The following is a 27,173-nucleotide window of genomic DNA, read 5'->3' on the forward strand; positions in this document are numbered from 1 at the left end:
GGCTGCACCGCACAGCCGGAGGGCCGCTGTCCACCAACTGGCGACTATGGGCGGTGGCTTCTTGAACAGCGGCGAGCTAGAGCCCCTGTCCGGGGAGGTGGGGCGGCTGTTGGGGCGCCTCCGAGCGAGGCGAAAGTGCTGCGGGGAATCTGCGGCCTCGCTCCCGTCCCGCAGCCCGGAAGCAGGAAGCGGCAGGCCCAGCCCTCCTCCTAGCCTGCACGGGGAGCGTCGCTCCCATGCTCGCTGCGCTCCGCCTCTCCAGTCTGGTGGGAGCCACCCGGGCGGCGGTTCATGGGGTGAGGAGGCGCGTGGGCGAGGGAGGGCCGCTTTCAAGTGAAGGCGGGAGAAGCCTCCGGGTGGGGGTGGGGTCTCTTAGCCGCTTGGTGGGGATGGGGAGGGTCTCGTCGGGGGGCCTGGGCATGACAGGGGAGAAGGGCAGCCCCAAAGGCGGGGCGGACTGTCCCAGGCCGGCTGCCCCCTTCGGAGGAGACCGGGGTGTGGGGGACCAAAGGCCTCCATGCTCCTGTCAGTAGCCGGTGCTTTCCTCGCGCCCCACAGCTTGGAATGTCAGTGGCGGTCAGTGGGAGAGAAAAAAAGGGGTGTTTTAAGGGGTAGCAGTAAGTTCCATAAATTGTGGTCCAGCGCTCCCTTAAGTGGGTTCTAACATGTATGGTGTTTCCCAATTAGCTAAGTATTTTGGATCCCCTGTTTTTCGAAAGCCAAGTCACAGAACCCCTCCTTTTTTAAATATTGATAACTCCAGGGTAGTTTTTGTTATATGAATGGTGCCGCGGACCCCCTGGGTGGGTTACACGGATTCCCTGGGGTCTGCGGACTAGCAACTGGGAAGAACCACTGCCTAGCGGAAATCTGGAAGTTTGTGTTCGACATAAATAGGCCTGTGCTTTTGTCATTTGTGCATGTTGAGGATCATATTTCTTGCAGCTGGTGTTTACAATCTCACCAGTGTTGCATAATCCCTGAAGGCGTATAGGGTTAGAATCTCAGGTATGTTGTTGATTTCATACAGGTGAATGAATGAATGCTAGAATGAGTTCCTGTGTCATTTATGCTGAGTCTTGTGAATGTTGGCAGTTTCATGAGACTTTTACAGTAAGTGATGAGGCTTTACCTCTTTATGCATATGCACATAAAGTAAAACAGGGCTGCATTATAGATTTGCAAAGTCAACCATGGAATGTAAATGCCCCATTTCAATTCAGACTCTGTAGTAGTGTCTCTAAGGCTTCAATCCTGTGTTGTTGGGAGGAAGCCAAACAGCGTGCCTTACTTCTGAGTAAGCATGCATAGAAGTGTGCTGTTAAAACAAAACTGTTCTAACCATTATGGGGTATTCTTACTTCTGAGTTATCTCTTTAAGTCTGAATTATCCCTTGGCTACAAAAATGTGAGACCAGAACAAATCTGAAGGTCATATTGCCCATCCCTCTCCACTGATGCAGCTCCTTATTCATTTAACAATGGTAGAGGTTAGAACGTGGTACATTAAAGAAGTTGACAGAAAGCATCTAGTGCATCTAGTGACTGAAATCTAGGTGGCTCAAGGGAGCCACAGATGATCTATAGTTTTCCTTTCTTTGCTACAGAGGGCAAGAAAAATCTCAATTCTCAAACCAGTCTCCCCTGGAGAAAGTTTGTTGCCCAAATCTAGATTCTAACTAGGCCCGTTGATGCAATCCTGTAAAATAGGAAATTGTACTAGATTTAATATCTAGTTGAAAACATACTAACTGATGTATATGATGTATATACTACCTTATGTAAGACAATTACTGTATGTGAACATATATTTTAAAAATCACTTTGTAAAGCATTATCTGGAGGAAATTGACTTATAGCATGCCTGGATAGCTCAGGTGATTATAATGCCAAAGTTGCAGGTTCGATCTCTGTATGGGACAACTGCATTGCAGGGGATTGGACTAGATGATTCTCAGGTTCCCTTCCTACGATTCTATAATTCTATGCCAGTTTCCTCATCTCCAACAAATACAGAAGTTGATTTGACCCCAGCCCCTTGTTCCCGATGTAGATCTTTATTCTCCCATTGTTTCTGATGTAGATCTTCACTCACTCTTTCTTCCTTGGGGAGGGACACACACACACCATTTTGTGGTTTGCCTTAGGTGCCAAAATGTATTGGGCTGGCCCTGCATCTGCACACACTTCCTATTTTGGGGAGGAATTGTGCAGGGTGTTTTGTTCCCAGGGCTGGAACACTGAATCCAACACAGGATCAGGAATCGGGTCTGACTGTGTATGAAGATCAGAGCTGCTGTTGCCGCTTGTTTGTTGTGGAGTGTTGGATCTCACAAGGAAGTCAGAATTCTAAAGCACGTCTTTTGCTGGGAAAATGCTATAAAAACAATAGTAATACAACTGTAAACCCGTTGCGTCCTCCTGTTGATACATAGCTCATTTTGGACTCTCTCTCTCTACTTAGAAATTAAGCATTTCTCCCGCCAGTACATGATTGCATAGAGTCATCATACAGCAAGACCTTGAGGGGTACTTCAGGAAAGGCTTGACCCTCTACATATTTTCTCCTTTCAGTATCCTCTTGTCACATTTTTAGTTGTACGTGGGTGGGTTGGCCTTGATACTAAATTGTTGAGAGTTTCATAAATAACAGAGTACCCTTGCAGTAAAGAAATCGTGAATGAAAGGTTTGATAACTGAATGGTAGTTTTGTGCTAAAACAGATGTTTAACAAATGCTAAACTATAAGAAGGCTCAAAAGTTTACCTGTAAGTCTGCTTGTGTATGTTGTTCTTGCTCTCCCTTGACCAGAAATAGGTTTTGTGAGTCAGATCCTCATTTGTAAAAAGTGGACCTTTTGTGAAATAGCTTTTGTGCTGCCTTGAGAAAATAAAACTTCATTGTGTATACCATATTTACTCAAGTCTAATACGCCATTGAATCTAACGCACACCTCAATTTTCGCAATGTAATTTGGCCAAAAAGGTGAGCATTAGATTCGAGTAAATACAGTGGTTTCTGTCTGTAAATGTATCTAATCCAGCATTCGCTATGGCTTCCCATGTTTTCTTGGAAATTCACAAGCAGGGCATGAAGGCAACCACTTCCTATTAGGTGGTATTCGTAGTTGTAGGACAAAGAGCCTTGGCCTAGCATGTTTGTAATGCCACAAGATTTTGTGGACTACAGTCCACTTCCTTAGATGTCTATGAAAGCTTTTACCATAATATGTTTGTGTACAGTTGCATCTAACTAAGACATTGCATGAGGAAAACAGTGAAACAGCTTCCACTGGTTTAATAGAAGTTCCTCTCCTTCTCCTACCCCCAGCTCCATCAGCTCTGGAGGGTTGGAGAACCCCCACCGTAGATGGAGGGGGGGGGGGAGGAAAGAGAGAAGTTATATTGCATGAGTGACATTATTCCACTTGCACAGTGACTTCATCCCTCTCTGTGCCAATTCGTGCATTTTCAATGTAAACAACGATGATACTTTTATAGTAGTCATTATGTGTTTTACTTAGATGAACAAACTAGCCCTATTTTAGAATGTTTAAAATCAAGTATCTGGGTGGAGTTTAATGAGCTATGTTAATGAGACCTCACAGCCAGCTTTGAAATTTTAACACAAAGAAACCTTGCTTAGATTAGGAATTTGCTGTCCTCTCCTATGATCTTCTTTGAGGCACTGGAATATCTTGTTTCTTAATGTTTTGAATTTTCCTTAATAGGATTTTTCACCAGAGGACATGGAGCTTTCTGCCAGCGAACTCAGCATTTATGATAAACTCTCGGAGACCATTGACTTATTGAGGCAGACTGGTTATCAGTGTGGTATGTCTGAAAAGGCCATTGAGAAATTCATCAGGCAACTCTTGGAAAAAAATGAGCCCCAAAGGGGACCCCCACGCTACCCTCTTTTGATGGTACTCTATAAGGTAAAGCATTTGTGGATGATCTTGTATGTGTGCATGTCCTTATACAAAGTGGACCACAGTTTGAGGTCAACCTAATGGAGTGAAACCTAACGGCCAGAATATATCAAGCGAGATAAAGGCTTGAATCACTGCAGTGCCTTTCGTTACCATGCCTGTTGTGTGGCAGGAATGTTAGAAAGAACTGGCACACAGGGTCAAACTTTTGGTGCCTGGATGTCTGACCTAGTTTCGTTGCTGAAAGTCTGGCTGCATATTTGCATTTTGGCCACTACTGTATTATTAAATGCACAGGGACCACATTATGCTACTGATGTATAGGCAAGAGCATATACTGAGTGATAATGCACTGCAAGTAACATCCCCTCATTGATAACCGTATTCACTAGAGTATTTGAGCCTACATTCCTGCAACAGCTTTTGTCAGCAGGCAGTGACACTAAAGCAGGGATGGGGAAGGCCAATGGTCAGGGCTGATGGGAGCTGGAGTCCATCCACATCTGGAGGGCCCCAGGTTCCCCATCCTCGCTCTGTAACTTCATGTTGCAAGCTTTGGTGTCAAAGTCATGTAGCTCAGCAGAGGATAACCTACATGATTACCTGAAAGGGACAGTTCTCACTCTGAACAAGTGCCTGTGACTAATCTAATGCTTGCCTTCTCTTGCAGGGCCTGGTTATGCTGGGGTTAGTTTTACTAACTGCGTACTTTATGATCCAGCCGCATACGCTTTCGCCACCCGAAACGACGCTCTCCAGAACCCATGCATGGGGCTCCCTCATTAGTCATATCCGACTTCTGCCTTTACCAATTACCAAGAAGTATATGCTGGAGAGTAAGAAAGTTATTTGCATATTTACTTAACCATAACATATTTGGGGTGCATTGGTGGTAGCACACATGATGATATGCTAAGACAATACATGCTAGGGAAAAATATTCAGTAATGATGGCCCTACTTTTCATTGCAAAATAATACTGCTTTTTACAGGGAGCAAAATGAGAACTACTACCAAGGTCTATATGAGGTCTGCCTGGAGTAATCACTAATTAACTCATCAACATGCTCAAAGGCTTTGTTTTTGTGTTTACAACAAAGCTTAGCAAATTGCCTCCAGTGGGCATGTTCTGAGACATTACACTCTGCAGCATGGCAACCTGCTAGCATTTTTTTTTAATGTTCTAAAACTGGTTCCAAACCAGTCACAAATGAGGATAGGCAGAGCCTAACGTTGTGAAGGAAAGTTTAGAAAGCACAGGGATGTTTGCTTATTGTTGGGAGAGTGGTTTAGTTTGTTCTGGATTTTTTGAGAGTGAAAACAAACCAGTTACCATTGGCCCCTTATTTAACAAACTCGTGCTTCATGAAATTGGCGCAGGATTGCACGTACACACAGATTGTACAAGATAATGTGTTGCAAAAGGGAGGTTCTGGGAAGCCAAATTGGACAAGGTGAGGTTTTTCTCTGCTGCTATTAAGTCTCCTAGCATGAGCGGCTTGCCCCAGAGTGGAGTTTCCAGATTTTTGTTTTTCCTGGATGGCCTCTGGCTGCACAACTAACAGGTGCAGCTTTTCCTGGCATGCTTTATTTATTACACAGCTTTACATTTTTTGGAGGGCTGCCAGGAACAAAAATACTTTGGTAAATTTGTCCGCAGTTTAAACTGGACTCAGAAGGCTTGTATTCATTTTTTTTAGCAGTTGCATCAGACTTTCACCCTTTACTGCCTCTCAGGATGCGGAGATCCTGGCTTTACACCTCCTATATCAAGCACATATCCACAAACGATATCACCAGTTATAATTTTTTGTTATTCTAATGCATTTAAAAATGTTAACATCTTTAAGAATTGCTGTATGTTTTCCCACTTGGCTAAATATTTAAATCACACATTTAGTTGCATGTGGAGTATTTCAACAATGTCCAAGCATATAAAAATAGCCTGATCAGGATGCTGCTAATGGTCAAGTGACCATTAACTCTGGTATTACCTGTAAAAACGACTTGCAACATAATTCTGAGTCTTTCCACTAGTGCCCTAAAACATTGAAAGCAGCGTTTGTACAGGATTAGTCTGCGCTTAAGGTGGCGCTTTGAGTTCTGCATGGAACTTTGGTTCAAAGTTCAGTACCGGTAAATCTGATTTCAGCAGGTAGGCTATGAAAGGTAGTGGTGCAAATCTCTTCTGTTTATTTTTTGCGGTAGCGATTGAAATGTACACGTCAGGAAATGTAGCAATCTCGGTCTTTGTCAACAGAAATGAGGAAGCCCTCTAAGGAAACTCGGAATGAGACTAGTGTTTTGTAGCTGAACTTAGTATTCAGCTGCTGCAGCAAGGTTTCAGAGCAGTTAACTCTGAGATGATAAACCACCAAGACTTAGCATAAACCAGACATGGGTGCGGGCAGAACTGTCTAAATTGCAGAAAGGTCATCACAACTGTGCTGCCTTCTCGGGCAGATTTGTTTAAAAACCTTATCATGTCTACATGTGTTGCTTTTTTTTGTTTTGTTAGCGCTCAGTTGAAGGAAATTTTATTTCTGGGAATGCTTGGCACACAAATGGTTGTTTTTCCTTTGTGACAGTTGAGAATAAACAAGGGGTGGGTAAGGCAGAAGATAGATTGGAATGTATTACTATTACTACCACCACCACCACCACCACCACAACAACAACAACAACTACTACTACTATTTATTACCTGCCCTTCACCCTAGGGTCCCAGAGTGGGTTGCAATTAAAATATAACATTAATATTAAAACACATTATCACACAATATTAAAAATCAGTTTAAACTGGGTAGTTTTCTAGCTGATTGGCAGTGGATTAACAAAGACTATCTCCAAAATTATTTATTTTTAACCATAGCAATAACAAAACAACCCCTTCCACCTAAATTAGGTTCTTGAAATAAGGAAAGCTTACCAGAAATTAATTTGTGTGTGTGAAAGGATCATGAGCAGAGATCAGTACTGGTATTGAAACCAATTCCTCAGCTCAGAATGCATATGTTGGCAAAAACCCATTCCTGCAGAAATAAACAAAACCACATCCTATTTTTGTAATAGGTCCCTAAATCTATTGAAGATGATTTCCTGAAATCTCACACTCCATTTAAAAATGATGTGTGTGTGTGTTTAACCTTTCCCCTTCCAATCATGTCTCCTTCAAAATCATACGGTCCAGCTGCTTCTACCTTTGCATAGATCAGGATGCATATTTGCAAGACTAAATAAGCATATGGAATCCCTTGGGTGGGGAGTTTTGACTGAAAAAAGGCCTAGCAGGGAAAGGGCTAAGCACTCCCTATGCTGCTGCTGTGTTTGAAATTGTAGCCTCCCAATAGTACTTTTCATCAAACAAACATAGAACATTGGTGTTTGGATACACACAATTTATATGTGATATGCAGTCTGCCACTCTCAAGTTTTAATCCTGGGCATAATCACTTCTAGGTAAGCTCAGATTTTGTACAATGAGATTTATACCCTAATAGGCATGCATAGGATTACAGACTGAATTGTTTCATGACTATTCTTACATAAGAGAGAGGATCCTTTTTTTGCTTAGATTTTCATACTGGGCTTCTACATGTTAAAGCAATGACTTTTCTAGCTCCCAATTATAATCTTATCTGATACTATTTGCATTCTGTCGAAAGCAAATTGAAGGAATGCCATGGAACCTTGCCACCTCATTCTATTAAGTATCTCGAGGCCTCAAAGGAAGATGAGGGCTTTAAGTGTAGTAGTTGGATGGGTCTCCTGACATATTTTTAAAGGAAAGACAGATGGACTGTGTAGTTGCAGCTGTTTAGTGTACTGCTCTCTGATTCTTTCTAGATTGGGAACTGTCATAGTTTCAGGAATCCTACATTCTGCAAAATCTCCCATCTTAAATTTAGCTCACTGCCGTGCCCTTGCATTAGTTGGTTGATTAGGTCCAGCCATGTAAGTCACTTCCTGCAACTCTTAAGCTGGGAAATGATAAAAGGGAGTAAAGGCTGCTGCCATATCAACGTGTGTTTCATAATGTACAATGCAAAGAACAAATGTAACTAAGCAGCTTTGCTGGGATGGAGAAGAATCCTGTTTAGAGGCTGACTCAAGCTAGATGTCAAGCATCTTTGAAGAGCTGCTGTTTATATTTTCTGTTGCAATATCACATCAGTCCATAATGAAAATAATTAGACATTAAAGGAATTGCTTTGGTAGCTTGAATTAGCTGGCAAATGAAAAGAGGAGGGAGCTCTTTGAAGAGAATCGCTCTTGTTTGCGAAGGCTATTGACAGCGATGGAAAACTTCTTCATCACTGTTGCAGTGCCCTGAAAGAGAAAAGTGTAGTGGGCACTTTATATTTCCTTTGCCTGGACTGATATGGTCACTGGAACTCAATGTTCTAGAAACCCTTTCTCCCCCACTTCCAAGAGACTAGATCTATCCTTCAATCACAGATTTAAATAATGAACCATATAATAATGTACTGGGTGAAACCCAAGATACGCAGGGCTATTTGGAGACATGATTACTCTTAGCGCTAGGATGTGGTCCAGTGGGAAGCCCTCCATTTGTTCTTGGCACAGAGAAGTATCTTTAAAATGATGGTAGTATGGAGCTAGGCCAACATTCATTTGTCCCACATTTCTAAATTCCTTTGACATACCAAATCCAAGACTAGAAATGATTATGTTCTTTGCCAGGCATTTCTGCTTCTCTGAAATTGTTTGTAAAAACAGGTCAGACTCTTGGGCTCAGTTTTGGCTGTTTGCAGACGTGCATGATGTAAAGTGGTGGGCGAAATTCCAGCAGGTCACTTTTAAGCTGGCATATGAGCCACAACTGCCTTGTTAGCAATGAACTGCAACTGAGGTCTGAAATAATATGATTGGATGAAGCACTGAGGAGTCTTTCTACATTTCAGAACCCTTGAGCACTACCTCCAAGCCGTAAATTATGAACAAGGGTGCGGTTAGCAAAAATGGTTCATTTGGGAAGATTTGCAGCAACAATATCTATCTTTTTGGCTCTCTAGCTTAGCGTGAGACATGCTTGACTTCCATCCAACATTCAGGGCCCTCTCAGGCTAAATCATGCCTTGGATAGTTTCAGTTGAGTCTGCTATAGAGCATGCACAAAGATTTCCTTTGCAGATTAGTGTTCTTTCTCACCAGAAAATACTGATGCCTCTAGAATGTTGTCCATTAACGTCAGCCCAGCTGCAGCATCCTTACACCATTATGAACTGAACTGTAAATGATGCCCCAGGGCTCTGAATCTCATTGTAAACATCTTATTTTATTATAATCTGAGGCCTAATAACAGGCACATGTGTTGGTACACATTTTTAAAGGTCCAGGCTGGCTTTGTACAGATGGGTGGTGCAAGTTCTTTTTAAACAATGACTTTATCTTGGCTATTCAGTAGTTGAACTGTTTGTTTGACATTTATTATAGCAAACCAGCTCCATGTTATTTTGGGAATCTGGAAAGTGGAAAACTCTTTAGCATTTTTTTGCATTTAGGGTAGCATGATTTATATATATATATATATCTGGCCACAAAAGATGGGTTTGTTGTGGGGGTGAACTGTTGGGGTTCACCCAGTGGCAAATAAGGTTTGCCATTCAAAGCTTAGTGTTGAGGACATTCTAAGAGAGTTAGCTATTTTTTAAAAAATTCTTGAGCACTGCATTGTATAATGTGTTAAATTATTCTTTCAAGTTCACTAGACGTGCAGAATTGGGTATTTTAACGTACTGCTATTTGAAAACCTGTTTCCAACTCTTTGATGTGGAAACTAGCTATGAAAACGTTTGCTTATATTTCTTGGTAACCCAAAGCAATTGAAAGAGGTATTAACATGATTTCCCAGGGGATCAAGGAATGGGGCTTCTATTCCATCACCATTCCTACCACTGTCTCTCCCACAGCATAGAACTGTGCAGGATACCCTTGTCTTACCCTCTTTGCATTCTTTTCTTTGAAAACATTGGGATTGAGGGGAGGCCAAAGAAAGTGCAGATTTAGGAGATGGAGTAAATGAAATAAGTAGTAATTCATTTATTTTGGACAAAATGTTGATATTTGAACGTGAGTGCACATAGTCCTGGTGGTAATTCCACCTTGGTGGTGTTCAGCTTTGCAAAGTTGTGAAGAAGCAGTTTCTTCCTTGCTTCAGGATTGGTATGCTTATTATGTAAAACATGGTAGAGTGATGTGTCCCCTTCTTTCTCCCTCTCTTCATGCATTTACCGAGCATGTGCATTTCATAAAAAATCAGTTTTGACATCTGGTTTCCACTGAACCATGTCTGTTGTTCCAGCTGGGGTAATCTGAGGATGACAACACTAGAACTCTTGTGGCTTGAAATTTGAGGTTTTTTTAAAATTGTGCATTTCTTTTTAATTAAATTCTAATGTTTGAGTTTTTCTGTTCATGCTGAAGCCCAGTTTCCAAGTTTTTATCTCCAATCTTAAACGCTAAAACTTCCCCCACAAAAAATGGAAGTTATGATTTTGAAGTCACTGTTGAATTCACATAGCACAAGACGCTTTGAATCCTTGCCATAAAATTGATAATTAATGGCTATAACACTTAATATCCCTTTGAGGTGGTCATAACAGGAGCACCTTTCAGCCCTTTCTGCTGAGTCATGATATGCCATGATATTCTTAGAACCTCTGGTGACAGATAGAAATAAGAGAGGAGGATGACAGATGAGGTCTCCCCTAAGACTGTGGCTAAGCTAGAAACTGGGAGGTGGGGGACAGACCTGTATCAGTTCAGTGCTTCAAAGCGCAATCCGCTATTAATTGGAGGTTAAGTCCAATTAAGCTTACTCCAAGAGAAGTGTGCATAGGATTGTTTTCTTAATCTCCCCAGTCTTTTACTCTCAAATGTGAAGGACTCGTACTATCCAGGTCTCTGCAAGTTAGTTTTGGTGACTCGTAGATGCAAAATTGAGTCTTGCTATGTTTTTTTTTTTAATGTCTAAATGAAGTCAGAGCCTGTGCTGCTACTTTTAAATGAATCAAAATAATGGTTTGCTTTCCCTGACTAAACCTATTTTTAGTTTTATTCCGATATACATATTTCTCCTTGCAGAAAAAAACAAGTCTGTTGCAATGAGTAGCTTTATATTTTACCGCCACTGTTTCTCTCTTTCCTTGTAGAGTGCTAAGTTGTAAGACAGAGCAGCAATAGCAACGAGGGTAGCAAATGTGAGTATTGTATGGCCATGTTTTGAGATTGAGGATGTCTGCTAAGCAGGGAAAAATCACTTCTGCTTGGAGTAATGTTGGCTGCTGCAGAGCATGGTGCAACTGGTGGGGTTTTTTTTGGCTAGTGCAGGTTATTAATGGTTTATGCTTTAAAGGATCTTAGCATCATTTTGAATGTGTGCACCTGCATAAATCCAAAGGAGGCAGCCACATTGCCTGTAGTGATCTCATCTGTTAGTGGAGATTTTTACTCTTCCTGAATCAAATAAATAATTTGGCACAGGATAGCCCAGTACAGGCATGACACTTCTACCTAGTCATGCCAAGAAATGGTGCAGCCTGTTACCAAAGCTATGCAGGGCAGATGCATGTTACAGATTTTGCGGGTTGGATAATCAAAGTGTGAGCCAACCCTTGGGGACCATGTGGCGTTGCTGAGCTTACTCAGCTCCTGATGTGCAAAAACGTTCTAAACGTGATGTTACTTGAATTTATTTGTAGTATGATTTAGCCTATATGGCATGAAAGATAAATATTTTTTAAAAAAATGAATGTATGATATCAGTGTAACCACACACGCTATTCACCTAAGATTTATGGACAAAATGTCCAGTTCTGGTTTGTCTGTCCAGTTTCTATATAATTCTGGGGAAAGTTCTTCACACGCTTGAGCATCAAAAGGCCAACTTTAGATACACGCAGTGGGCTGTACATGCCAGAAATTTTTTTGAACATTTTGAAACATAGCCACTTTTGCTATATCTCAAACTGCTTTTGAAACTCTCTTTAAATTTCGAAAGCAATTTGGCATGTACTACAGGGCGCTGTTATTTGCGTATTGTTGGTTTAAAATCCCCTTTGGGGACTAGCTTGTCTGGGCTAGTTGGTTGGTTTTCAGATATTTACATCCCACACATAGGCGGACCCCTGTGGTGGGTAGAAAAGAATATTTAAAACACAACAATAAGGGAGCAGCAACTTAAGACGAGCACAGCTTAAAACCACATCCACAGCCAAAAACAAAACCAGTGACAAGAGCCAACTTGGAAATAGGAAGGGGTGGAGGTGACAACAATTCCAGCTCTGTGTGCCAAAGGCACATTGAAATGAAACAGTCAACTAGGCCTTGAAATGTCAACCAAAGAAGCCTCCCAGGACAGAAAGTTCCCCTTCTTGGGGACAATAACTATAAAGTCTCTGACTTGCATACCCAGCAGCTGCACGTCTGTCAGTGGTGGTGGAGTAGTATCTCCATTGAAGACCTAAGCACGTAAGAGATGATGATCCTTTAAATAAACAAAGACAATGACAAACATTTTGGAGCTTGGAAACTGACTGGATGCTCCAAAAAGCCACCACCAACAAATTTATTTATATCCCTCCTTTTCCCCTGACGGTGCTTAAGATTTGATAAATTTAAACTAGCTACATATATAAAATCTATTAAAACCATACCAATAATTACAAAACAGCACAGCGCCAGCCCTTTAATTAAAAGCAGTCTGTTCCCAGTCAGAACATGTTTGGGCTAGTTGGTTAGTCCTTACTTTTGAGTGTTTTGCAGTTAACCAGCCAACCTAGGAGGTGTGATAGGTCCATCTTCTCCAGGAAAGGGCCCAGCCAGTGGCCAGTTGTGAGTTCTCTGGATCTAGACTGTTGTGTCTTAACTTCCCGACTCCCTTAGCTTTTTGGGGTCCATCTTTCCTATCAAATTAGCTTCTTAGCATGCCAAAAGTTGTTACTGCATGTGAAGTGATTTGAAGTGACTAAAAGATTAAAATGGTGATTATATGGATTAAAAAAAAATTAAAAGTGCCTGGTGGTTTGTATGGATAGCCAAGAGAAACAGTTGGTAGTGATACAGTACTCTGACCTCAGATCTGAGTGACAGGCTGACTCCCATATGAAGTTGCTGAGCCTCTAAGGAGAGATGCAGAAACTGCTCCTGTCTACACTTCTGGTCAGTAGGGGGAAAACAGCAACACAATTGTGATGCTCAGTGCAGTAGTGAGAAGAACCAGGGAGGAGCGAAGTGTCTGTGAGCTCCTCTCCGAGAGCATGTACATTTATGCTGAGCTAGGGTTTGGCTTAATGTGACGTGTGAACCTGGCCAAAGTGGGACTCTGCTGTCTAATGAGGATCAAAATATCCTCCTTGGTGTTTTGGCACAGAAATATACTGCTTAGTAACAGCACAACGGAATCTTCCTCCTTTAGTGGATTTTAAATGATGTGGGTCTCCATATTCCCTGCCAGATAAATGCAAAATTGCGTTATTTCAGCTTCACTATCTCTTTGTCATGGCAACAGCAGCTCATTTATAATAACTTCTACGTTAGTCGAAACAAAATAAAAAGATTCCTTCCAGTAGACCTTAGAGACCAACTAAGTTTGTTATTGGTATGAGCTTTCGTGTGCATGCGCGCTTCTATGTTAGTCTCAGCTTTGCAAATCTCTTGTGTGTGCCTGGTCTCTTTAAATTGGCAGGCGAAGGTATACACATCACTGCAAGTTACATGAATTAAGTGTTGGAAATAGCATGCCTATTTTTAAGAGTTGAGGAGAGCCTTCCCAGATATGTGGTATCTTAAGCTGCTTGTTTCAAGGATCTCTGTTGCAGTCTTGGTGGGGAGGCGATCCTACTGATGAGAGCCTGTATGCATATTTGTCAGCCCACTGCTTGTAGTTGCAAAAGGATTGCTCTCTGCAAGCAGACTTGTGAAAGTAGGGACTGGTGGTGGGGACACATCTAGAACTGGGTGCTGGCCCCGGAATCAAGAACAATTGCTCTTGAAACCTTAACATACATGTTTTAGCTACAGCATTCCAGCTTGAATATTCTTTTTTGAGAATTTATGAACTGGCTATGCTACAAACGGATCAAGGCCTGCTACACTTAAAGGCCAAATACACCTTGAGTGTGCCCACAGACAGACTGATAATCTGAAAGGAATGCATTGGAGCATAACTGAGGATAGTAGTGGAGAGAAGACTACTGCGTCAAGCTCCAGTTCAGTCCTCTTCTACACTCCTGTGTTTGCATTGCCTCTGCTCTTTGCTCAGTCTGTTATTCTTCCATGTCACCCTTCAGTCTCTCTCCAAATCCAGGCTAGCCTGATGCCCTCCCTCCCTTTTCCCACTGCACTTTTTATGCAAGTCACACACTTTCTGGTGTACAAAGGAACACCCTCAACAATAAATCTCAGATTGATTAAACAAATTTTTTTTAAGCCCACTTGGAATACTTGAGTGGGTTATTCATGGCAAACAAAAACCTCCTGAATCATGCAATTGAGAATGCAAATACCCAGAATTGGCTGCAAAGATAAATTGGGCTCTGTTTGGTGGATGTGATTAATGCACAGCCGTACAGATTGCTCTGTGCTTCTATATCTTGCGATGCTAAACATCTCAGTCTTTCAAACTGGGTAAACCTCCTGAAATGGCTTCAAAGACTTTAAAGGCATCAGAAGCATTTTAACGGTCCTCCTTTTCCATGAATTTTGTATTGTCTTCTGTTAGGGTGTACTGAAGGAAATCAAAGGAAGCATTGTTGATTGCTTGTTAGAGAAGTTGATCCTTAAGATCAGGAATGGGGATCCCCAGGCCTAGGGCCAATGCAGCAGCTCCCCAGCCTCTCTGTCTATTGGGAAGCCATCCCTCTGGCTAATAATACTACCGACCCTGATTTGTGCCCTTCCTGAGTGCATTTGCCTGGCTAGAATGTGCCCTTGAACTCTGATAATGATTTTAGGATAGAGAGGAGTGTGCAAGTGTGTGTAGAACCTAGCCTATTGTACGAAAGAAAAATTGAAATTAATTGCTCGGTCCCTTTTTACCTCTGGCCGCACCCACCAATACCATGTGGCCCCCTTGAAGGGCTATCATTTGCAACCTCTTTTTCTTGATTCTTTCTGCCCCATTGGGCAGAGATTTTCTGTAATTTAGCCTCTGTGCAGTTGGGAGGTGCACGTTGAAGCACTTGTTCTTGCTTACTAAAACATCAAGAATTTGTATGCGTGCTTAAGAAGAATACAATGTCGTTATCAAGTATCTTTTTAAGAAGGCTCTGATGCAAGTTTTCCAGTAACAAACAAGTCATATTGTGATCTTTCTAGAACACATCCCAGAGGTAACACATGAAACACAGCATTCAGTCAGATACTGCAAGCTTTCCTGTGATCCTTGGATAAAGGGTGGTACAGAAATTTGATAAATAATGATGATAATGAACAAGCCATAAAGAATTAACCACTGTGGTTTCTTCTGTCTCTTGAGAGAATCCCTTTCTCAAAAGTGTAATGATGAAAAAACTCCCCTCTTTTCTTCTCCTGAGATGTCATTCTGTATAACATGATTACAGTTACCTATTTGCAAAAGGAGGGGAGAGACCCTGGTGGGAAATAAGCCACCATCTCTTCATTTCCCCCCAGTAAGGGGTCATATGCTAACCATCACTTCCAAACTACAACAACAAAAAGTCTAACCAATAAAAGACAAAGCCTTACTTATCTTGTTGTATTATACGGTATTGTAAAATGACCATTTAAGCTAAGTCTCTCTAATCAAAGGAGATTGATTCCCCAAAGGGAGTGCTGAAATTAGATTTCCATTGAGGCCAGGCAAATTGCTTATGCTCTGTTTTTCCTATTAAAATTAGAAACAGAATGCCTGATCCTCAAATATAATTTGCCCGTAATTTAAATCACATGCTCCTGTTACATAAGAATGCTAGAAGCGCCCTGTTGGATCAGACCAAAGGCCCATCTTGCCAATGTCCTTTTCCCCCACAGTGGCCAGCCAGATGCCTATGGGAAGCCTGCTAGCAGGACTATATCGTGACAGTGCTTTCTCTGCTTGTGGTTCCCAGCAGCTGGTGGTATTTAGAGGCATATAGCCTTGAATACTGGAGGTAGTACACAGCCATCATAGCTAGTGGTCAGTGATAGCCTTATTTGCTGTGAATTTGTCTAAGCACCTTTTAAGCTATCAGTTTGGTAGCCTTTACTGTATCTTCTGGTAGTGAATTCCAGAGTCTGAACTATGTGCTTTGTGAATAAGTTCTTCCTCCTGTCTATCCTGATTCTTCCATCCTTCAGCTTCACTAGATTACTCCAGCTTCTAGTGTGATGAGAGAGAGGGAGAAAGAAAGGCTTTTCTCTATCTACTTCCTTCACACCATGCATACTTTTATGTTGTATGATATCACCCCCTTACTTGCATTTTTCTAAACTAAAAAAGTCCAAATGTTGGATGATAATTCTGGTTGCCCTTTTCTGAAACTTTTCCAGCCCTGTGATAAAAGTATTTTAGATGCCTCACACCATAGGTTTGTCAATATTGCAATGCTCTTAATTTTTTTTATTTTCAGTCCTTTTAACATGGAGTTTGCTTTTTTCACAGCTGCCATTTTCACTGAGGTCTCATTTCTGGTCATTCACCACCAGATCAGACCCTATTGGCATATATGTGAAGACAGGGATTATCTGCTCACAATTCCTTTTTGTTTGTGCTACCCTGAACAATTTGGTGTCACCAGCAAACTTGGCCACCTCACTGCTCACCCCTAACTTTAGGTTGTTTATGAAGAAGTTAAAAAGCACAGGGTTAAGCAGGGTTTTTTTTTCTAGAAAAAGAGGTGGTAGAACTTGTTGACCTATTTTAAGGGGGAATACCCCCCCCCAAAGTTGTTGAGCTTTATCAACAACTTTATCAAAAGCTTTTTGGCAGTCCAAGTACACAATATCTACTGAATCTCTCCTATCCATATGCTTGCTGACGCTGTTGGATAACACTCCAAGGTTAGTTACATGGAATTTACCTTTGTGGAAGCCATGCTAGTCCTTTATTAGGAAGAACCACTTACTACATTTGAGTAGCAAGTATGTATCCCTCTTAATGATGTACTTAATGTTATGCATTGCCATCTGGGGGTGTTCCGGGGGGAGGGGGGCGCTCATTCTGAGACAGAACTGTGAAATGCACCACTTGTTTGCTCTCGAATGGGGTGACAGGTGTTGCCCATAACAAGTTTAAAGTTTCCTTTTCAATGAATTATCTCATGATAGACCATGGCAATGACAAGTGTAATGTTTGGAATCTGTTTGTTTGCTTAAGTGAAATCTTGGGGCTCACAAACCACTTATATCCTTTTGCTTCAAAGAGTGTCAAGACTGGTGGGGCTTGGATTGTAGACAGAATGTGTTTCAGACTGCCAACTGCTCCTGCTCTGTGAAGAACCTTGTGGCTGCTGCTGACCTAGGGCAGCTACCCGAAAAACTACTGCAAACTCAGCCTCTCTTCTTCAAGGTAACTTCACAGTGTGGGATGCCTGTCAGAATGTGGTCTGCTCCTTGGTTGTACGAGAAAACACAACTCATAAAAATACCATTCCATCTCCTCTCTTTTTCACAAGACAGGACAGTATCGGTCTTATGCTGAAATGAAGCATTTTCAGTCTCTGTACCCTGGATTGACAGATTTCATCATACTGGAGGAATCAGCTGAGAGATGGAGCAGTCATCCAGGGCAAGGAGTTCACATTTTCTGGTGAGTTTGAGCTATTCACTGAAGTTGTAGACACACGCACTTTCTTGAACTTGACCCAAGTGAACTTTCTGGGATGTGTCTTCCAAAAGGCTGGGTGGGTGGCTGGCTGGTGAAGAACACTAGAAAGGATGATATGGATTTGCTGTTTTTGTAGCTGGCTTATTCTAATATGTAATGTAACATCTTGACCCAAATGGAAAATGGGTCTGCTCAATTTTATTTCCTTTATATATTTATTACACTTATAACCCCACCTTTCCTTCAAGGAGCTTAAGGTAGTGTATGTAAGTTCTCCTTGCCATTTTATCACAACAACCCTGTGAGGTAGGTTAGGCTGAAAATGAGTGACTGGCCAAGGTCACCCAGTGAGCTTCATGGCTGAGTGGGGATTTGAACCCTGGTCTCCCAGGTCCTAGTCAGACACTCTAACCACTACACCAGACCAGCAATCAAATTTATAATGTGGAATTTTGGCACATGTGCCTTGGGATTCTGAGAGGGCCTTTTGTGGTAGGATTCCTTAAGCATTTAAAAATACCAGCAGACTTCTTTCCAAACATGGTTTGACGGAAAGTTTGGTGTGTGTGTTGCGGAGGTGAAATACACAGAAAAATACAATGGAGTTGGGATGTGAAACTCAACAAAACCATTTTTGTTTCCCTGGTCAAATTCTGCCTCTTAGATGCCTGTATCTTCCCCCAAATGCAGGGGCAGCAGAGGTCCAGTTCACATTGTGCAGGTTACAGACTTTGCAGAAGCCTCTACAGTGCATGCAAGTGGTGCCACCAATACATGCCACTACTTACAGGCCTTTAAAAAGGCCAACTACAGCATTGAGTAACTAATGGATTCAGAGAAGCCCATATTTGGCTGGAATTTGTTCAACCCCCAGAATTTCTGCAGAAATCTCTCCCTACCGCTGCAATTTAGAGTATTTTATTCCAAAAAATGCTGCATGCTAGTTTTGCCAATTCTTGTTTAAAATGTTGTCTAACAGCCCCATACATTCAGGTTACAGACTCCACTAACCCATCTTAACTCGGGTTAAGAACTTTGCTTCAGGATGAGAACAGAAATTGCGTGGCGGTGCGGTGGCAGAGGGAGGCCCCATTAGCTAAAGTCGTACCTCAGGTTAAGAATGATTTCAGGTTAAGAACGGACCTCCAGAACAAATTAAGTTCTTAACCCGAGGTACCACTGTACTGAATTGCTCCAGTGTTGAGTATGTGTGTGAGAGAGAATAAAGGGCTCTTCAGTTGCTTGGAGATAAATTCTCAAAGGCAACAACATCACCTAAGTCACTTTATTTAAGCTGCTCACTTCAGAGGCTGCTGCTCAGAGGTTGCCAAAGAAACTAGCATGCAGCAACAACTTAAGGCTACAATCTTAAACCGAAGCGAATGTGTGCATAGATACAGGACCTAAAGATTTTAGGCTTTGAGTCATATTTGGGCACTTCGTAATTGTGGGACACGGTGTTGTCTATCATTTAGTGCTGTTCTTACTTTATGAACTTGTGCTAGACAGTTTGGGTGCAAAATTTCAAGCTGTGAATCATGACGGATCCCCACACTGGGATTTCTAAAATGCGTCCCTGCCCTCCCTTTTCTTGGAATGGTGAATAGGCTAGGATTCCCAAACTCTTTCCCATGTGGTTTTAGTTAATGTTTGACTAGGTGACGCCTTCCTTTATTTCCCTTCATCAGCATTTTATTAAATGAACTTGACATTTAAATATATATATATATCATTGTTGCATCAGCCTCTTTGTTCCCTGAGCATATTGTTTTCTTGGGAGGTGATAGGTGATCTGAACTCATCCCAAGGAGTCCCTGTCTCTAGTTCAAGCTCTGGGAAAATCACATTCTTATGCTTTCCCCTGCTTTTTGGTCACTTTTGCAAAATGGAGGCAATAATAGTGATTCAGGATGACAGAGGGTGGATATTTTTTGAAGGGACTTGGCAGCAATGTAAGATGCTAAGTACAGTCTGGTTCTCTAAAATGCCCCATAGGCAAAATCCTCTGAATAAAACTCGGATTCTGCAGGAGATTTTCCCCATCTTCTCTTCACTGCTGCTTCCAAAGACTATTTCTCTGAAAAGCTGTTTTCTCATCCACAACTCAAGACTTCAGGATAAGGTGAGCATTTTAATGCTTCTTGAAATATTTTCGTGCTGCTTCTCCGAAAGTTCAAAGCAGTTTACATCACAATAAAATGCACACCAAGAACCCCAAAACGAAAGAAAAAAAGTCACCTAAACATCAGTAGAAAATGTTTCCCCAGACAATGGCAGGGTCCCCTTTCTTTGGGGGGAATGCATACACAATTTTCTGCAGTTGTCCCAAATGTGCCTTATGCTTAGCAGTCTCAGATAAATGGTGGTGGTGATCACTACTTGTCCACATTTCTCCCCAAGAATATAAGTGCACATGTAGGTTGCGGCAGTAGCATTGAGCACCTAGTCCATTCTAAAAGGCAAAGTGCCTCAGATGGTAGTTATGGGAAACAGCTCTGTGGTAGTCAGCTCTTCTGCATCTTTGTGTCACCTGGGTTAATTCGGCAGGGAAATGTTCCTTCATTCTCTTGCTTTCCAATAAAGCTCTGAAACGGCATGGGATAATTTGAAGCTTCTTCATCTTCATATTTTTCAGACATACAGACTGCAGAGCTCCTTTGTGGTTGGAAGTGGTCAGCTTACCTTGAATGTTATCCCTTCTCCGTTGTGCAGAGAACATTGCAAAACAGTGATAGTGGAGCTGGAAGCCGGGGATATTGGTAAATACAAACACAGATGATGTGACACTGCAGCAAATGTTGCATTCTGGGAGCTGTTCATTGCATCGCATTGTACCTTATACCCTGGGAAAAGGCAAGCAGTGGCTTGCTGCTCATGATTATGCCCTGCTAAATGTTCTAATCTTTATTATGCAGCAGAGGAGAAAATGTATTCCACACCCTGTCTATTGGGGGAAAAATATGAACTCTGAATACACAATGTGGTATTCTGAATTGGCTTTTCCCAACCTGGAAGGATGCCTCGCCATTGTGGGAAGCTTGAGATCAGCGCTTTGTAGCAGTTAAAAGCCAAATAACTGTTTAGAGTAAAAGGCATGATATATTGCGTAACGTCGCTACGCCACTAAGCAAACCCATCTTGGTATAGAACACTAAACATTTGCTACATTTCAAAGAAGAGAGTGTAGAAGTGGGAAAGGAACAAAGAAGGGCTCAGGTGTAAAGAGGCGTGCTAGCATAATAATTATGGTGATTTACTGTAGTAAAAATGAAGGAGTTTCGTGGCACCTTAAAGATTTAGAAATGTGGGGTGGAATTCCTTGCACTCATCCCTTTAGCACAACCTGTCTTCTGCACATGCACAGAATCCTCTCCAAATGTGCTGCAGAGGGTTGGGGAAACAGACTTAGGGAGCACTAGGGGAGAAAAGGGGGAATTCTGTTGCACAGGTGTAAATCCTTATGCTAACAGAATGAATTACTTAGCACTACTTTGGATACAATCCATATTGTGTCATGGAAATTCATAGGACAGGATCCATCTTCACTGGTGCATCTAGTGAAGTGATTTCTGGCTATGAAAGCATGTACCACGATACATTCATTAGTTTTTTACTGTGGAAGTCTCTGTAAAACTTTAGGGTTCTGAAAAAATAGAAGAACTGACCTGTATGACTTGATGTAGTAAATGTTTTTAATCTTTAAGACGCTCTTTTATCAATAGTGTGGGGCAGGATAAATATACAGAGTGCCTTTCTTCGCTGTTAGGCCTAAGGAACAGTCAGAGAGAATTTTTTTTTTAAGGGAAATTCTGTTTCTAATTTAATTTCTATGGGATGGAGTGAAGGCTTCAAGTCTAAGGGTTGCACCCAACATTGCCATTGCAGTTGTGCCATGGAACTTCCCACTCTTTTTCCTGCCGTCCCTTCTGCATCCTCCAAATCTGCTTCAGAGGAACCCTCTAAAGGTTCCTCTGAAGATTGGGGAACCCTCAGGAGCAGATTTTGGAGGTACGTAGGAAGTGGAGAGGAAGGGACATCCTTTTCTGTGAGCAGAACTCCACACACACAGCACTGGATACAATCCTAACAGTATAAGTACGTTTTGAAAGGTAAGCTCAGTTCAGAGACAAGACTGTCAATAGCATTGTCTTTACAAAGAATTATAATGCAGATCACTTTTCCAATGTTTTCTCATTTTTCTCCCTAAAGGCTTTGCAAATGTGGATTATTGGACAACAGGCTTTAACTCCAGGGGATCAGAACCTACTGTTGTTTGTGATGGATCTGCCAGTTAAAAACTGTCGAGAGGTGCCTTTTGCTGAGTAAGAGCGCTCGGGATCCAAGGCGAAGGAAATGGAACACAGAAGATTTAAGGATGGTTAGCCACCATTTCCAAGGATGTATCTTTACCCCGTTGTGTGCACCTGCAGTAAAGGAAGGAATACACTTTAGAAGGGCATCTTCTCTTGACCTTCAAGATAACTTTGGCCTTTCCTTCAAACATCTTGGTAGGAGTTGGAGGTGTCCCCCCTTTCCTTGTGTGTAGATTTCTCCTTGAAAGCAGATGTGTTCTGGTGTGGGGTGAGGTGGAATTGCTCTTTTGACACACTGTACAAGTGTGCAATGCACTCTACAAGTTTCTTTTTCCACCTCTTCCCTAGTGTTGAGATACGCATTCTTGCTGCTTTCTTGGCCTGGGTCAGTTTAATGCCAGATCCAAGATTTTTTTCAAAATGACTAATAGTTGCATCAAGCAGCCAAATTTGCTAGAGGGTTTCTTCTTTTTTTTAACATTTCGGAACATGCCAAGCACTACTCTTCTGAAAACTAGGTCTTTTTGAGCTGTCTAGGTTGGACTACTTTGGTCTCATTTAATCACTGCCTAGGAAATTAAAACTTTTTGTGCATATTTTGCTTGAACACTGTCCAGCTCTTGTTTCAAAGATGCTGATGGGTGGACGCTTTTGCGGGCAGGATTGGAACAAACAGATTCTTAATGCTTGGCCCATGAATAATCTTGCCCTCTTCTTTCCCCCTATGTTTTGTTAGTGTTTTCTCATGTCTTAATCCATGGTTTTGAATACATGTTGATTATTCTTGAGCTCTTTCCAAGCTTTGTGCGTTTCCTCTTGCTGCTCATGGGCTCATCTGTGCCTTTAGAGAGGATCAGTTTCAAGCATGTGCTGTCTACATTTGTAGTAGTGCTTCCCAGGAGTGAATCTTTTAGGTTCCTGCTGCGTTAAGACAATTTGCAGATGTGTGAGGTTGAAGTCGGATCCCAGTAATGAGGGCTGGGGCATACAATTTAGCATGTTTTATGTGCTATTGGGGATTATTTTGTTTCAACCAAGTTAACAATGCAACTTTCCACGTGAAAAGTAAAAAAAAAAGTTAATTTGTAAATATAGGTCAATTTTAAGGAAGAGAGTCAAGCAATCTCTCTATCTTTGCTAGAAGATAAAGTGGGATATATTAATTTTATGATAATAGCAATTAAGGGCCCCTAACCGGGTCCCATTGTACTTGATTTTCTGTAAATATGCAGATTGCATCTTCCCCACCTTTTTTCTGTATATATTCTATTTTGGAAACATGCATAAACTGATTTGCAGTCTTAAGTGGGAGATGCATATGACAGTGAACTTAGCTGTATGTGTGTTTAAAAGATCAGTATATAAATAAGAGGCAGCACTATAGAGACTTGGGTTTTTGGAGGGTTGGCATTTAATCTGCCTCATTCTTTAGCGTTTCCCTTAACCAGATGGTGAACCTTCCTCCCACCTCCCTTTTCTGCGTAGAGGAAATTCTCACACTTTTTATTAACCTACTTGAAGTCCATAAAGAAAAATAACAACTCTACATTAGAGCCCCAGTATCATTTTAAGCAGGTTTTTGATAATAGCAAGTTCAGTAGGAAAACCGTACTTTGTTTAATTCTAATGAAAAAGCAGAGGGATATAATTGAGCAATTACAGAACAACATGTTCATACAAGTTGAAAAGGACCACATTCACATAAGTTAATAGAAGTTTCGCGACATCATCATTTTACTCTCCTGGCACCTCTGCTGCTGGGATTTACACACTGAAGCTAGCAGGTATTGAAATTCTTATGTACCAGCTTTTAACCAAGGGTTATTGTAGATTTACACAGAGTACAGTTTGCCCTGAATTGTGGTGTGTCGGCATCCCCCCCCCCCCCCTGTAAGTAATGCAAATAGCAACAAATCCAAAGTAGAATTTTACATGATGGAAGATACAGAGATTGATCAACCCTTACATGAACAAAGCTTTGATAGTGAAATGCCTGTATTTTAGGGAATTGTGTTAGTGATGCTAACTGCTTAATAGTTGGCAGGGGGTGGGGAAGAATCAGTGTTTCAGTCAACTCGGGGTCTCTAGAGAGGAATAGTTTTAAAGGCCAGTTTATACATGTGCTGCACAAGTGTTCCCATAAAAATGCTTTCTCTTTCCCAACCTCAAATGCCAGTCAGGAAATAGTCTCTTGGCCGAAGATAATGAATTTGTCCTGCATACGGACTGGCTTTCCACGTGCTCTTGGTCTTTGCATAGGTTTCCAGATCTTTGTCTAGGAGGTGCTATGCACATGTCCAAGCCTCATTCCCTCTGGAGTTTACATCATTTGTTTTCAAACTTCCAGTACATTTTCTCCTTCTCTTTCACAAGCTGCAAGGAATTAAAACAAGTAATTGCCCAACAAGAATCAGAGCTCCAAGTTCTCTGATTTTCAACTGATTAAGAGCATTCAATTAGATCAGAGTTTCTCTTGTCTGGTTTTTGGAGTGCAAGCTACCATTCTGAAGCGTTTTTAAGCACCTGTTACCATCCTTTTCGGCAATGGCTAAAGAAGTTGTGTCGGCACCTTTTTGCATTTATGGTTGGAGAACATGGAAAAGAATCTTTGCCTAGATCAGGTTCATTGCGAACTAAAACTTAGCGCCTGTGACTAAGTATCTAATGATGCAAATATTAAGCGTAAGAAACCTATTCTGGAGACAAGTCAATCTCATCAAAGCAAAACACTCAAAGTCATTGGTGTTTGTGATGCACAATCAGAGTGGAATAGTTTCCAAAAGTCTGCAGGAAGCATGTGCTGAGAACCCTTGGAATTTGGACAAATTCCAAACGCCGTTGCTATTTGTGATGAAATGTTCTGGTGACACACTTTTTTAAAAGAGAAGCTCAGCAAGGAATAAATGCAAATATTGGCTCTCACTATTTTTCACACCCCTTGAATCCTATATATTGCTTCTGTTGCATGCCATTAATTCTTTCCTGAAGAAAATGTTTTTGGTTCCTTCTGTGATCTTAGCAGTGTACCCTGGCCTGCTTTGCTCTTTTCATCTTCTGAAGAAGCAAACTGTCTCATCTGCTGTGCTGCAATATTTACAGAGATCAATGACTGTCTGAAATTACAGCACATTCCTAAATCCTGTGACTAAAATCCTAAGGAGGGGCTCGTCATGGCGCTATGGGTTGGCAGGTTTAGTTGTTAACTTTGACAAGCCAAGATATGAAGATCATTTGCCAGTTTCTTAGTAATAAAGATTTTTCCTTATGAGCAAATCAGATTGCCTTGGTGAACTGAAGTGACGTGACATAGAATCATAGAATTGTAGAGCTGGAAGGGACCCCAAGGGCCATCTAGTCCAACCCTCTGCAATGCAGCCATCTCAGCTAGGTAATACATGGCAGATGGCCATCCAACCTCTGCTTAAAAACCTCCAAGGAAGTAATGTTCACCACCTCTTGTGGGAGCCTGCTTCACTGTTGAGCAGCTCTTACTGTCAGAAAGTTCCTCCTGCTGTTTAGTCAGCATCTCTCTCCTCTTATGTCCAACATGCCCCTCCTCTACATGCCCAACTCTCTCAACCATTCCGCCTAAGGCTTGGTTTCCAGACCCTTGATCATCTTGGTCCCCCCTCCCCCCCGCACACATTCCAGAATGTCAGTATCCTCCTTATGTTGCGCTCAGAACTGGACACAGTACTCCTGGTGCGGTCTGACCAAAGCAGAATAGAGCGGGACTATTACTTCCCTTGATTGGGACACTCTGCTTCTGTTGATGCAACCTAGAATAGCATTAGCTTTTTTGCTGCTGCATCACACTGTTGATTCACGTTAAGCTTGTGGTCTACGAAGATCCCTAGATCCTTTTCACATGTACTACTGGCAATCCAAGTGTCCCTCATCTCATATTTGTGTAGCTGGTTCTTGTCCCATTCCCCAGTCTGTTAAGGTGATGTTGAATCCCAGTTCTATCTTCATCGCCATTGGCTACCCATCCCAGGGTGGTGTCATCTGCAAATTTGATGAGCATCCCCTCAATACCTTCATCCAAGTAATGGCAGGAAGAAGTGAATGGGGTGGAGAGAAGCTTATTGGTCATAAGGCATTCAAATAAAGGCTTTCCCAGTTGCCTAGGAACATGGACATCTATTGTTTAAATTGGCATGATTCCCTCCCACCCAGCCCCCTTGGCAACCTTAAGACTTAGTTTCAAAAAGCCCTGTGCAATTTTTCTGAAGCAAAGTAGAGTTTGGAGCATTCTTAGTCTTTTTCAACAATGATAAAGAGAGCAGAACCCTTCCTGATGCAGAATGGGAGAAGATTTTGTGTGTGGGGTGTGTGTGTGTGTGTGGGTGGGTGTGGTATCTGGAGAGTTTTAGATTTAAAAGGGAAGGGGCAACCCCATTTCATTAAGACCTGTTATGAATTGGGCTTGCAGGATCAGGCCTTCCTTGAACCACTGTTCTGCCAGATGATGAGCATCCTTAGGATTCATTAGCTACACTGGCGTCTCTGGGCTCCCTGGGCCTACAGAGACCAAATCACAAGTGTCAAGAAATTCAGCTGCTTTGTAACCAGTGAATGGAAGGCATTAGCATCTCAGAGTATTGGGCTCTTTTTCTTTGTTTATCTTATGTAGGGAAATGTATAGTTTGAGGAAGCCTGAAAATGATGGCTTTTAAAAAGGAAACTATGTAATTTGCTCTTTCATTGAATGTGGGAAATGCTGGGCTTTCCTGTTGTATTTGAGACTTGAACAAATGACTCTTTATTTTTTATTAATGTTTTTTGTCTGTTCAGGGAATATGGGTAAAGTGGCTCACTGTTATACATTATAATGGCTCAGGGGTAACAGGGAAAGTAACTGTATGTACACATACAGTTTTGGACAAGCGTATACACCAAATTATGGAACTCTGTTTCTAATAAAAGAATGTAAATATGCAATTTTATGAACAATTATAGATTAATATATTGCAACCATTTGTAAATACTTGGGAAATGCCTGTAAATAATGTAAATATGTCAGATTTGTATGTTTGTGGGTGGGGTCAATTTCTACTTTTTGCAATTAAATACAGCTGTTGATGCACTTTCCCCCATATGGCTCTTTTTGTTTATTAAAGACACAGTGCCACTAAAA

General features: G+C 41.7%; 1 protein-coding gene across 4 annotated transcripts; it reads left to right on the forward strand.

The window, feature by feature from the left end:
- On the forward strand, nt 1-27,173 carry LOC307218385 (bombesin receptor-activated protein C6orf89 homolog). Of its 4 annotated transcripts, XR_013839950.1 has the most exons (9): nt 1-296; nt 3,731-3,937; nt 4,602-4,767; nt 17,317-17,462; nt 17,569-17,702; nt 19,716-19,842; nt 20,356-20,479; nt 21,930-22,979; nt 23,010-27,173. XR_013839950.1 is itself a non-coding variant. In XM_079980629.1 (8 exons), the coding sequence occupies exons 1-8, from the start codon at nt 237-239 to the stop codon at nt 22,013-22,015; spliced, it is 1,050 nt and encodes a 349-aa protein (XP_079836755.1). In that variant the 5' UTR covers nt 1-236; the 3' UTR covers nt 22,016-27,173. The 4 variants fall into 4 exon arrangements, 3 of the variants coding, with proteins under 3 accessions (XP_079836755.1, XP_079836756.1, XP_079836757.1); XM_079980629.1 differs by having other exon boundaries at nt 21,930-27,173; XM_079980630.1 differs by lacking the exon at nt 1-296 and adding an exon at nt 636-1,008 and having other exon boundaries at nt 21,930-27,173.

The sequence above is a fragment of the Podarcis cretensis genome (genome assembly GCF_951804945.1).
Source record: "Podarcis cretensis genome assembly, chromosome: 6".
NCBI classification, from domain to species: domain Eukaryota; kingdom Metazoa; phylum Chordata; class Lepidosauria; order Squamata; family Lacertidae; genus Podarcis; species Podarcis cretensis.

Coding starts and splice junctions, on each gene's coding strand:
- LOC307218385 (XM_079980629.1), top strand. CDS start 237: ATGCTCGCTGCGCTCCGCCTCTCCAGTCTGGTGGGAGCCACCCGGGCG. Junction 4,768..17,316: donor CAAGAAGTATATGCTGGAGA/GTAAGAAAGTTA, acceptor TTTGCTTCAAAG/AGTGTCAAGACTGGTGGGGC. Junction 17,463..17,568: donor CTCAGCCTCTCTTCTTCAAG/GTAACTTCACAG, acceptor CTTTTTCACAAG/ACAGGACAGTATCGGTCTTA.